The 12,879-nt window shown below is 42.4% G+C and overlaps 1 protein-coding gene across 4 annotated transcripts; it reads left to right on the top strand.

Moving 5' to 3' along the window:
• The first annotated feature begins 217 nt into the window (after positions 1-217).
• TLR4 (toll like receptor 4) lies at positions 218-11,504 on the top strand. Of its 4 annotated transcripts, XM_080667515.1 has the most exons (4): positions 221-508; positions 4,571-4,737; positions 8,406-9,090; positions 9,538-11,498. In XM_080667515.1, exons 1-4 carry the CDS (start codon positions 419-421, stop codon positions 10,666-10,668), a joined length of 2,073 nt encoding a protein of 690 aa, XP_080523641.1. In that variant the 5' UTR covers positions 221-418; the 3' UTR covers positions 10,669-11,498. The 4 variants fall into 4 exon arrangements, with proteins under 4 accessions (XP_080523640.1, XP_080523641.1, XP_080523642.1 ...); XM_080667514.1 differs by having other exon boundaries at positions 218-508; positions 8,406-11,504; XM_080667516.1 differs by having other exon boundaries at positions 289-508; positions 8,477-11,504.
• Positions 11,505-12,879: the final 1,375 nt, after the last annotated feature.

The raw sequence follows: 12,879 nt of genomic DNA, 5'->3' as shown, positions 1-12,879 counted from the left end.
GTTTCCGCCACTAAAACATCACAGGAAGGCCGCAGCCCTACACAGTTATGCGGACTGTTTGATCAGTGGGATTGTTTTCCTAAATTCACCAACGCTGAGGTCAGATGACTGACTGGGAGAGCGGCCAGCTTCCTCTTGCTGTTGCTCCAGCCACTGGTCTGCAGGCGTTTTTTCTTCTTTTTCTAACTTCCCCTCCTGAGACGGGGGGGTAAATATTAGAGAAACAAAAGTCCAGAATGCTACGGTTGCCACTCTCACTTCCTCTTGCCCCTCACCCAGCGCTGCTTTGAATACAGTAATTGGCGTGGGGCACGCACAAGGGAGAGAAGACAGCAGTGCCTGGGAGACTGCTGGGCAGGCGGTTAATGCATGTCATGCTGTGGCAGGGCCATTTCTGGTGGCAGACAATGCCGGGATAATGTGGCTCACCCGCCTGGCTGGGACGCTGCTCCCAGCCATGGCCTTCCTCTCCTGCCTGAGACCCGAGAGCTGGGACCCTTGCGTGCAGGTATGTGTTCGGGGTCCATTCATCTCCTGGGTGCTTTGTCTTGCTTTTTCAGAAAAGAGCAGAACTTCCCACTGTGGGCCCTTGTTAGTTTCATTTCCAAAAAGGAATCAAATTACCTTAAAGCCATGAGAAGCCACAGGGACCAAATAATTCACAGTTACAAGGCACTAACAGGCAGCCCATGGGATCATGTCCTACTTAGGACTGTAGTTCAGACAGACCTGCTGAAAACCACTCTTCTTAGGCTTCTGGGCTGTGTGACCTTGAAGGAGTTATTAAGCCTCTCTGAGATGGTTCTCATATCTGTAACAGGATCCTATCAGCTCCTTCAATGGATAGTTGTAAGAAGGCTGCCTCGAGTCATTTCTTTCTGCTGGTGATCTGGGCACTGAGCTTCCAGCAGTCACTGCCCCTTTCAATCTCGGGAAGATGTTTTTTTGTCTCTTAACAAGAAGAAACTTTCTATGTGGACTTCAGACTTCTGAATCTAGGCATAGTTCTATCCAAAGGATAAAAAGCAAAAAGATTTTAATAAAAAAAAAAAAAAAAAAGGAGAGACAGAAAAATAGAAAAAGAGAGAGGTAACGAGAGGAAGGAAAAAAGGAGAGAGAAAGATATAAAATGCCAGCCAATGCAATGGTTCCTTTCTCTGTGAAACACGAGCCAGCTGGCTCGCAATCACATTCACGATGGATCTCTCTTGTTTCCACAATTGCCTTGGAAGCTCACAGCAGAAGCCAAAAGCCCAGAGAATGTCCTCATCTTAGGGTGTGGCAGGGTCAGACACCCAACAAAAGTATAACCAGCCCGAGTCCTGAAATTAGGAACATGGGGGAAATAGTGGACTTCAATAGGAACAAAGATGAATTTGTCACCTCAGAGTCCTCTGTTTCCCCAGTTCCCTGCCCAGCGCCCCACACCATGTTGTCCTCTCTGACTCTCTTGCTGTTAGGTTGCTGGGAAGAGACCATCCAACCAGGGTGGTCACCCCTGGATAAAACTGCAGCCACCCCTGACTCTTCCTTCCCTCATGGTTCATATTCTCTGTCCCCAGAGCCTGCCCAATCCCTCTGTGCCAAGCCAGGGCAGGTCCTCAGGACCCTGGCCTTCACTCTTAGATAATGACTAGTCTCCTGACTCCATAGCCCCCTTCCTTTAATGTACTCTGCACATTTTTTGTTTGTTGTTTATTTGTAGTTGTTGTTTTTTCCTGAGGCCTGGTTCTAGCAAATTACCCTCTTTAAAAACATAGTAACTCTCCACTGCTATCGGGACCAGTTCCTAGCACAGGGCCTGTGCACTGACTGTTCCTCTAGCTAGAACGCTTTCCCCCTAGATCTGTGCTGTCCACTGGTAACATCATGTGGGCCACAGGATATGATTTAAGTTTAAATCATTCATTTAACGAACTAAATTTAAAACATAGTTTTCTAAACCCAATATATTCAAAAGTTATTTCAAAATGTAATTTACACACCACTATTAATAAAGTATTTTACATTCTTTATTTGGTACTAAGTCTTTAGTATATATTTTACATTCACCATACATCTCAGTTTAGATTATTCATATTTCTTTCTTTCTTTTTTTTTTTTTTTTTTTTTTTGCCCCTAAGGGAGAGGGCGAAAGAGATAGAAACATCAATGATGAGAGAGAATTATTGAGAATCGCTGGTTGGGAATTAAGCCCGCAACCCAGGCATGTGTCCTAACCGGAATCAAGTCTCGACCCCTTGGTTCACAGGTCGATGTGCAACCACTGAGCCATGTCAGCTGGCAGACTATTCACATTTCTCAAGCTCAGTAGCCTTGGGTGACTAGTGGCTACCATGTTGGACAGTGCAGGCCTAGATATTTGAATGGCTTAATCCCTCACTTCATTCAGATCTCTACTTAAGTGTCACCTCCTCTGGGTAGTCTTCCTTGATCACTTCATGTACAGCTGCCAGCCCCATATTTGTCCCTAATATTTTATGCTGCTTTATTTTACATAGGACACCATTATATAATATGTAACATATACACCAAGTGGCCAGATTACTATGATCTCTGAACGCATAATAATCTGGCCACTCAGTGTATATTAGCTTATTTGTTCATTTTCTTTCCCTTTGAGATAGAATCTTTAAGAGGGCACAGCCATTGTGGGTTTTATTTATCACTATCTCTCAGTTCCTAGCACACAGTAGTTGCACAACTTCAAAGTGTCAAATGATTTAAAAGGATTGCCATAAGATAAAGTATAAGCACCTCCTTATCGGACCCTGGCTTCCCCTTGGGCTCAGGTGTCACCACTCCCTTCACATGCCAGCTGATAAGAATGAGTTTTTCACTCTCCTCACTCCCCTTCTCCCGCCTTCCCCTTTTTCCATGTATCCAAATCTTGTTCATCCTTTAAGACCCACCTTTAAATCTTCTCTTTCTCAAAAGACTTCTACTATCCTTTGATGCAGAATTGATCTCTATCTTTTCTGAACCAGTGGAAATATATTTCTAAGCCTGGTCTAATAGGCCTTTTCAATATATATATTTTCCCCTCTCTCTTTTTTCCCCCTTATTTGCTCAATCCCTACACCCCCCCAACCCTCCACCTCCTTTCCTCACACCCCCAAGAGCTGTCAGCCTGCTGTCTATCTATGAGTCTGTCTCTATTTCCCTTGTTAGTTCCATTTGTTCATTAGATTCCACCTATGAGTGAAAGCATATGGTACTTTTCTTTCTCTGACTGGCTTATTTCACTGTTTTAACCCTTACTCTAGATGTGAGCTCATTGAAGTCTGAAGCCACATCACATTGGTCTTTGTACTGCCCAAAACACTAAACAGAAAATGCCTACAATTGGGATTTAAACAAACCTCCATTCAATCAGTAATTCACTTATTGAACAAATATTTATTAAGCATTGACTATTTTCCAGGCACCATTCTGAGTGCTGGAGACATAGCAGAGAGCAAGACCATCAGACCTTACAACCTAGTCAGGGAGACGAACAATACAGATGGAACAGTTGCATGGGCAACATGATGTTAGATGGTGATACCTCCTGGATGGCAGGATAAAAGGCAGTGAGAGAAGAGTGCCTGGCACCATCCTCTATTAGACAGTGTGGCCTGTGAGGTTCCTGTTAAAGGTGGCATTTAAGCAGACATGTGCATTAAGTGAGGACCTGCACATATGGCCTGGCCTGTAAGACTTTATGCATATTCTTTCACCTCTAGAAATTCTTCCTTAAAAAGTTTAGTTGAATATTAAAGTATATAACTTAAGAAATATACTGATATATAGCAATTAATTAATAACAACTAATGATAGTAAAAGCCAACATTTATTGATCATCTCTTTAAATGCCTTATCTCCTGTAATCCTTTTAAAGGTTCTTATGGGTGTTAAACAACAGAAAGCCACAATTAGCTGACTTAAGCAAGACATGTTTTTAGATAAATCAGAGAATCCAGAAATCAAATGGGTTTTTGGAGAACAGGGATTACAGAAAATTTGGGAAAGTATAATAGAAGCTGACACAGAAACCAAGTCAGCATAAAGCACTGGATGTTATTGACCAGGTTCCACCATAGGGGTCTAGGCACTCCAACTATTTTCCCCCATTTCTCCATCACCTGCACAGAGGTCAATAAGCCAAGGGAGAGAAGCAATTGGGCTATGAATAAGGAAGGTCTGAACACCTTGACTGTCAGTCTCCCAGGCTGTATACAATGGGGGCGTTACTTGGAAAACAGTCTTCTAAATCACATGGAAGAGCTGAGGTGAAGCCCTAGGCTTGTGGACTCCAGAGCTTCAGCTCTTCACCACTACTGGTTCTTGCTAAATGCTGCCATTATTATAGCAGAGGTTAGAATAGTAGGTACATGGTAGGTGCTCTTCCCTTCTTAATCCAGAGTAAGATGTTTTGTAAGTATGAAGTGAGTAAGTAAATGGGTTGGTAGATGGATGGATGGGTGATGGATGCAAGTTGTCTTAGAGACCTCTCCGACTCTGGCCAAGGAGAAGGGAAAGGTGTGTTGAGGTGCGTTAAGACACTGCATCTAACGTGTGATCATTGCAGGTGGTTCCTAATGTTACTTACCAGTGCATGGAGCTGAATCTCTACAAAATTCCTGATAACATCCCTACATCAACTAAGAACCTGGACCTGAGCTTTAACCCCCTGGGGCATTTAGGCAGCCACAGCTTCTCCAACTTCTCAGAACTGCAGGTGCTGGATTTATCCAGGTAATGACAAGCTTTTAGACGCTGCACCAGGTACAATGTTCACTGTTCTATCCTTTCAGTCACTTTTTCATCTATCTGATATATGTCTTACTTGCCATATAACTTTGGACAATTCATCTGCCTTCTCCAGTTCTCCATTTTACATACAAAATATGTGAAATCATAGTTAGACAAGAGATAGTTTCTAAGGATAATCCTATTTTGAACTTCCTTTTAAGTCAGGAGAGAAAATGGTCTCAAAATCATCAGCAGATGACTACTTGCTATATGTACACTCTTAGGAATCAAAAGTCTGCTGAGATATAGCATTCAATCTCAGCTACCAAGGAGGGCATATTTACCTGAAAGAGTTACTATGTTAAAATCATGAGCATGGTGCTGGGCACATAACAGACATTCAACAAATATTACTGATTTGGATTTTGGATTTTGAACCTGAGATAAAAATAAAAATAGGTAAGAGTCAGTGATAAGCTAAGTGCAAACTAGAAGCTACACACTGCATTTTTCAGAAGAAGGGTGTTCTCTGCAGTGGGTAGTCAAGACAGACTTCATGAGCTGAGTGGATTAAAAGTAAAGTAGAGAATAGGGAATTAGGAAGATACAAGGAACCCAAGGAGAAAGATGGCAAGATCTAAGGGAAACATCTGCTGTGGGCGGAGAACACTGACTAAGATTTCCCTTTCTGATGCAGGGAATATATCATTCATTATGACAGATTAAGTTATTATCATTATTTGGGGAGGGGTAATTGAATCTTAAAATTGGTTAGGGGGCTTACCCAGTCTGTGTGTCTCAGTGGTTGAGCATCGACCTATGAACCAGGAGGTCACGGTTTGTTTCCCAGTCAGGGTATATGCCCCCAATGGGGGCTCGATCCCCAGTGGAGCGGGGCGGGGGGGGGAGGGGGATGCATGCAGGAGGCAACCGGTCGATGATTGTCTCTCATCATTGATATTTCTATCTCTCTCTCCCTCTCCCCTCCTCTCTGAAATCAATAAAAATATATTCTTAAAATATTGGTTAGGAGTCTTATTAAAAAACAGTGAACTATATTTAGCTAGTGGACTCAATAATGAACCATAGTTTCTATAACAGTTTGTGAAAATAGAGAAACACTGCATATATGGCTTTTTTATTATGGATAGTCCTGATAAAGACTATAGTTCTAGAGTGACATACACTTCTAGAATAGATGTTTCTGTAAAGAGTGAGCATCTGATATTTCACACTCTAACTCAGATACCGACAGAGTGTAACAAAGAAGAGTGGGCATGTTAAAGGCAGTGGTGTATTTTTTAGAGCCCGTGGGCTCAGGTCCTCCACCAATATGTACAGCCACGTGGCCTGAGGCATGTCACTTCATCTCCCTGAATCTCCAGCTCCACATCTGTGAAGCAGAAATGATGAAACTTACGTCATAGGGTTAAATGTGATAATGAATGCTGACATGCTATACATACTTAAAATCTTAATAAAGGAAACTGGATAAGCATAAAGTATTATTATTATAGCATTTCATTACTTTCTAAACTTCAGTTTTCTCACTAGGAATCTTGTCAAGAACTGTATGGAGGTAGACAGACCAACCCTCCCTCTTTTTTAAACAAGAAGTAGTTTCTTATCAAACAATGTCCCTTATAATTCATCTTTGATCCATCACCTACCACAGGGACTTTTCTCAGAGACCTTAATATGTGCTCAGAGAGAGGCAGCTTCCTCTCTGGTTAGCCAGTAGGAGAACAAGGGTACACAATGGTATAATGGACAGTCTATGCCTATTCATATTGCTTTACAATGTTCACATACAGTAAATCAACTAGTTGTCTAAGGATGCTTTGTGATAGGCCAGGAAGCCTCTTTTTTCTATAGAGACTTATTGATACATTGTGTCTTTTTATAGACAAGGAAACTGAGGCAGGGGAAGTTTAAGTGACTTATCTATGTTCATGTATCTTGCTTGCAGGAAGACTAGAGATACAAGTTCACATCTCCCACTTCCAAGTTCAATGTTTACTTCATCTTAGGACTTGATTTCTCTAAAGTAATGAGCACCTTTTGATGAGACAGAGACATAGCAAGACTCTTCCAGTCTTGCCCTGATGCATGGAATGATATATACATAAGATTACGGACTATGAAATTATAGAGCTAAAAGTAACTTGAGAATCATGTTTAGCTGCCTCATTTAGAAATGTGGTAACTTAGGCCCCTGAGGAGGAACGGAGTTCCTGAGATCACGCTGGAGAAAAGGACAAGCAGAGATGCCAGAACCCAGATGTCTCGGCCTCGTCTTCCACTGTCCTTTCTACTGCACCCGCTACCTTCTATCCAGTTACATCAATAACAGAAGCCTGGACTGAAATGCTTGTATTGCCCATGAACCTCCTGAAGGAGATAGGGCAAGTGGAAACATTGCCAATAAAATTCAGGTTGGACTAGGAAAGGAATCATTTACAAACTGTAACTGGAAGGCACTTGCCATGCTAGCAAGAGTTGACCATTAGCTCACTGTTGGTTGGCTGGATAAAAGCCTTGTCTCACGGATACCTCTATGAACATTGTATAGCATGGCTTCTATTTCACTTGGGGTATAATTCAAAGTCTTTTTTCTGGTATTAAAGCCTCAGGCCTTAGTTTAACTTCCGTTCTCCACAATCCTTTCTCACACCCCTCCAATTCCTTCTCTGACTCTGGACGAAGAAGTTGGTTCTCACAGTTCCTCTGTGTATGATGGCTGCCACCTAACTTGAGGGTTTTGTACCTGCTGTTGTGCTCACTTCCTTTTCTTGTTCGTCCCTATTTATCTTTCAAATTTCAACTTAAATGTTTTCAGAGAAGCCTGCTTTCACCCCCCTTGTCTAAGTCTGTTCCCTGGGTACAAACTCTCCTAGTAGATTTTTCTTCAATAAAACTCACCCTTATCACTAACATTTACCTGTGATAATTACAACTTTTTGTCAACATTAAGGGTACCTGCGACACTTAAGTATAATTTCTATCTTTGAAATTGACATTCACCAGTCATTTATCCTGCCCAACAACTAATTGGACTGTCTGTATCAATCAGATGTATGGTCACAATTACCTGCAGCAGGGAATGGCTAACGTTGATCCCCAGCTATTACACTCTCCCAGCCTTCCCTTCTGTATGCGACCCAATTTTTGATCTTTAACTGATTTTGTTCTGATGGATGTATTGTCTCTGCTTAGTATGTGTGATAAAAGAGTTTGTTGCCCTGGCTGTGGTGGCTCAGTTGAGTGCCATCCCATGCACCAAAAAGTCACAGGTTAGATTCCTGGTCAGGGCACATACATGCCTGATTGTGGGCTCAATCCCCAGTAAGGGACAAGTTGGGTGCAGGAGGCAGCCGATCCATGGTTCTCTCTCATTGATGTTTCTATCTCTCTCTCTCCCTCTTCCTTCATCTCTCTCTAAAATCAATAAAAACGTATTTAGAGAAAAAGAGTTTGTCACTATGGCTTATAAGATAATACCCAAGCTGTGAGGCTTCCCATGTGTCCCTGCTATCATCAGTTTTGGCATCTTTGCCTGTTCACAATTGTATGGCATGTCAAAGCTGTGGGAAGAGATAGATGATGCTGTTTTTCCATTGTGGGCTCCCTATTCATCAGAAACATATAATCTGTATTTGTTTTCCCTATAGGTGTGAAATTCAGAAGATTGAAGATGATGCATATCAAGGCCTAAAACATCTCTCCATCTTGATATTGACAGGAAACCCTATCCAGAGTTTAGCCCCAGGAGCCTTTTCTGGACTACCAAGTCTACAGACACTAGTGGCTGTGGAGACAAACCTACCATCTCTAGAGGACTTCCCCATCAGACATCTGAAATCCTTGAAGGAGCTTAATGTGGCTCACAATCTAATCGATTCCTTCAAGTTACCGGACTATTTTTCTAATCTGCCTAACCTAGAGCACTTGGACCTTTCCAATAATAAGATTCGAAATATTTACCATGAAGACTTGCAGGTTTTACATCAAATGCCCTCATTCAAACTCTCTTTAGACCTGTCCCTCAACCCTTTAGACTTTATCCAACCAGGTGCCTTTGAAAAAATTAAGCTCCATGAACTGACTTTGAGAAGTAATTTTGATAGTGCAGAGGTCATGAAAATGTGTGTTCAAGGTCTGGCAGGTTTAAAGATCCATCGGTTGATTCTGGGAGAATTTAAAAATGAAAGGATCTTAGTAAACTTTGACAAATCTGCCCTGGAGGGACTATGCAATTTGACCATTGAAGAATTCCGGATAGCACACTTCAAAGACTTTCCAGAGGATGACTTGGGCTTTTTAAATTGTTTGGCAGATGCTTCTGCAATATCTCTGGTGAGTCTGAATATAGACAGGCTAGAAATCCTTCCAAAAGGTTTCAAATGGCAATACTTAAAATTGTCTAATTGTAAATTTGAACATTTTCCTACATTGGAGCTTACCTTTCTCAAGCAGTTTGTTTTCACTGCCAACAAAGGTATTACCACTTTTACTGAAGTTCATCTAACAAACCTTGAGTTTCTAGATCTCAGTAGAAATGGCTTGAGTTTCCAGTCTTGCTGCTCTCACCGTGGTTTTGGGACAACCCAACTGAAACACTTAGATCTGAGCTTCAATAATATTATTACCATGACTTCAAACTTCATGGGCTTAGAGCAACTAGAACATCTGGATTTCCAGCATTCCACTTTGAAACAAGCTAGTGATTTTTCAGTATTCCTCTCACTCAAAAACCTCCTTTACCTTGATATCTCTTACACTAACATCCGGATTGTCTTCCAGGGCATCTTTGATGGCTTGATCAGCCTCCAAGTCTTGAAAATGGCTGGCAATTCCTTTCAGGATGCATTCCTTCCAAATATCTTCAGAGATCTGACTCAGTTGACTGTCCTGGACCTCTCTCAGTGTCAACTGGAACAGGTGTCCCAAGAGGCATTCGGCTCACTCCTTAGACTCCAGGTGCTAAATATGAGTCACAACCACCTCTTGTCCTTGGATATGCTTCCTTATAAAAATCTCTCTCTCTGGGTTCTAGACTGCAGTTTTAACCGTATAGTGGCCGCCAATGGGCAGGAACTACAGCATTTTCCAAGCAATGTAACTTCCTTAAATCTGACCCAGAATAACTTTGCTTGTGTTTGTGAACACATGCGTTTCCTGCAGTGGGTCCAGGACCACAGGCGCATCTTGGTGGGAGCTGAACACATGATGTGTAAGAAACCTTTAGCTATGCAGGGTGTGCCTGTGCTCAGTTTTAGAAACACCACCTGTCAGATGAACAAAACTATCATTAGTGTGTCAGTTCTCTCAGTACTCGTGGTATCTATGGCTGCCGTTCTGGTCTACAAGTTCTATTTCCACCTGATGCTTCTGGCTGGCTGCAAAAGGTACGGCAAAGGGGACAGCATCTACGATGCCTTTGTCATCTACTCCAGCCACGATGAAGACTGGGTGAGGAATGAGTTGGTGAAGAACCTGGAGGAGGGGGTACCCCCCTTTCAGCTCTGCCTTCACTACAGAGACTTTATCCCTGGCGTGGCCATTGCTGCCAACATCATCCAGGAAGGTTTCCACAAGAGCAGGAAGGTCATTGTGGTGGTGTCCCAGCACTTCATCCAGAGCCGATGGTGCATCTTTGAGTACGAGATTGCCCAGACCTGGCAGTTCCTGAGCAGTCACGCGGGCATCATCTTCATCGTCCTGCAGAAGGTGGAGAAGTCCCTGCTCCGGCAGCAGGTGGAGCTGTATCGCCTTCTCAGCAGGAACACTTACCTAGAGTGGGAGGACAGTGTCCTGGGCCGGCACATCTTCTGGCGACGACTGAGAAAAGCCTTGCTGGATGGTAAGCCATGGAGTCCAGAAGGAACAGTGGATGCAGAAGGCAGTCAGGATGAAACAACAACCTCCATCTGACACACAAATACTCCTCAGGTGCCTCTTGCCCAGGTGTACCCAATATTTGTCCAGTTGACAAGTATTAAATGCTGCAGCATAGCAGGCATTGCACCAAGGGAAGGTGCTTCAGTGGTACCCAGGACACACAGGACTGCTACTCTCACGGAGTCTACAGTGTGGAGGAAATAAATACTGTGCTAAAATATAGAACCTGCGGGTGGATGTTTCAACCAACTCAGCCTAGGCACTGAGGACAGGGAAACTCAATTTAACTCTTACAATATATAACTGAATTATAAATAAGAGACCTGCCCTGGTAACATCAGAAAAGGACACAATTCTTCTCTTGATCCTTTTGAATAGAAAGCACCTCATATTTTATGTGTTGGCTGCCTTGAAACAAAGCAGTTGTGATTGTTTCTACTACACTGGGCCTTTGCTCACTTTTCCCTTTTCTATTGAATACAATTTAAATTCTACATGATGACTCAGAAGGCTTCTGATTCAGATCCTCCTCCACTTTAAGTCAGTTTCCTCACAAAGGTTAAAACCCTGCACCCATTTCCTAAGGACACCTGATGAACGCATCTTCACAAACATCCCGGTCATTATTAACTAATAATCCCTGATGTATTTTTTTTTATAAATTCAGTTCTCATTTTATATGTCTTCTCTATAAACTTCAATTTTTCAATATGGTTGTAAGAGACATGCAGGAAATATCCATCTTTAACCACTATCTTTGAAGCAAATATGTCAAATGCACTCTGTCACTTTGTCACTTGATGTCACTCTAAATTGATTACCTACTAAGTTATGACTGTCATAAAGGAAGCATTAAAATAATTTGGTGGAAAGTGGTACTTATTGCAATGGGGGAGAGAAGTCTGACATCTTGGTCTCATAATGAGTAATTTGGGCTTGAGGAGGGCCAAAAGATGGGATGGCCGCAGAGGGGCAGCTCTTCTGGATGATCCCAGAAACAGGTGGGCTGACACAGCCAGGGGGACCACAGACAAGAGTTTCAGAAAAGGTTTCGTCTGCGTCAAATGAGTGTTTGATGAAACACTGAATCCCTCAGGGGATTGTGAAATGATTCAAGGTGGGGAACACACGTTGCTTCTTCCTGTTGGGCATCACTCCATGACCACATTAACAAAAGAGTACATGTTCTCATTGAGAAAGTATGTTCCTGCGGTTAATAAGGATCATGGTAAGGGGAGTTCTCAGAAAAGCACACTCACCGAGATTCTTAGAATGGTGCATTTGAAGAAAGCAATGAGGACATTTGGGAAATACAATTGTCAGAACTGGATCTATGGCCACACGCAAGAATGTGCTTGTGACTGAGTGTTTCAGAGAGTGTTTTGGTCTGAGCTTGGTTGGAGTTGCCGAGTGTGCCTGGGTGTGTTTTTAGGTCTTAATATGCTAGTGAAAGTGGATGTGTGTGTTTGTTCACATGCCTCTCCATCTCTGTGTATGAAGAGCATGTGTCTGTGTGATCATCTGTGCATGGATGAGAGTGATTGTATTGCAAGAGGGGAATGTGGGCATTTGGTATAGATGCCTACAGCTGTCTGAGTTCTGTACTCTTGTGTCTGTAAGTGATTGCTTACACACAAGTGGCTGCATTAGATCCTGAGTAACTTGAAGGTCCGTTTTCGTGTATGTCCTGCCTATATGGGAGTGTGCTCATGTGCATATTTAAGTATGAGTTCCACATATGTGTTTTAGTTTAAGCAAATATATAAGACTCCAAGGAAGAAAATAAAAATACAACTGAAGTGGATCCTGTATGCTTGTCTCCTTCCCATTAGCCCCTTCTCTGTGATGGGGACTCTGAAAATGGAGGGTGAGGTAGACAAGAAAGGAAAGAAATAATATGACAGAGCAGAAGGGGAAGAAAGAAGAAAGTCATGCCTAGGGACAGATTTTGGAATCCATTTAACATTTTTGCAGTAGAGAGACATGGAAGGTAAAAGAAAGATAAATTAATATAATTAGAAAGCCTTAAATTTGTATAATACCCTATAAATTGAAACATATTGACACAGTGACAATCACATTTGAATCTCTTATTATCCAGGTGAAGTAGCAGACTAAGAATTCGATTCCCATCATACTGATGCGAGTCCCGAGGTTCACGGGAGTCACTTTATTGTCAGTAGGCACAGGCTAAACAAGTGGCCGGCCTGCCCTTGGGCTTTGGCCTTCTCTTTCCACTCTGCC

The sequence above is a fragment of the Plecotus auritus genome (genome assembly GCF_963455305.1).
Source record: "Plecotus auritus genome assembly, chromosome: 5".
Classification (NCBI taxonomy): domain Eukaryota; kingdom Metazoa; phylum Chordata; class Mammalia; order Chiroptera; family Vespertilionidae; genus Plecotus; species Plecotus auritus.
Note: the sequence above shows the minus strand (reverse complement) of the source record. Positions and strands in the feature narration are given on the sequence as shown.

Coding starts and splice junctions, on each gene's coding strand:
- TLR4 (XM_080667514.1), top strand. CDS start 419: ATGTGGCTCACCCGCCTGGCTGGGACGCTGCTCCCAGCCATGGCCTTC. Junction 509..4,570: donor GCTGGGACCCTTGCGTGCAG/GTATGTGTTCGG, acceptor TGATCATTGCAG/GTGGTTCCTAATGTTACTTA. Junction 4,738..8,405: donor CAGGTGCTGGATTTATCCAG/GTAATGACAAGC, acceptor TTTTCCCTATAG/GTGTGAAATTCAGAAGATTG.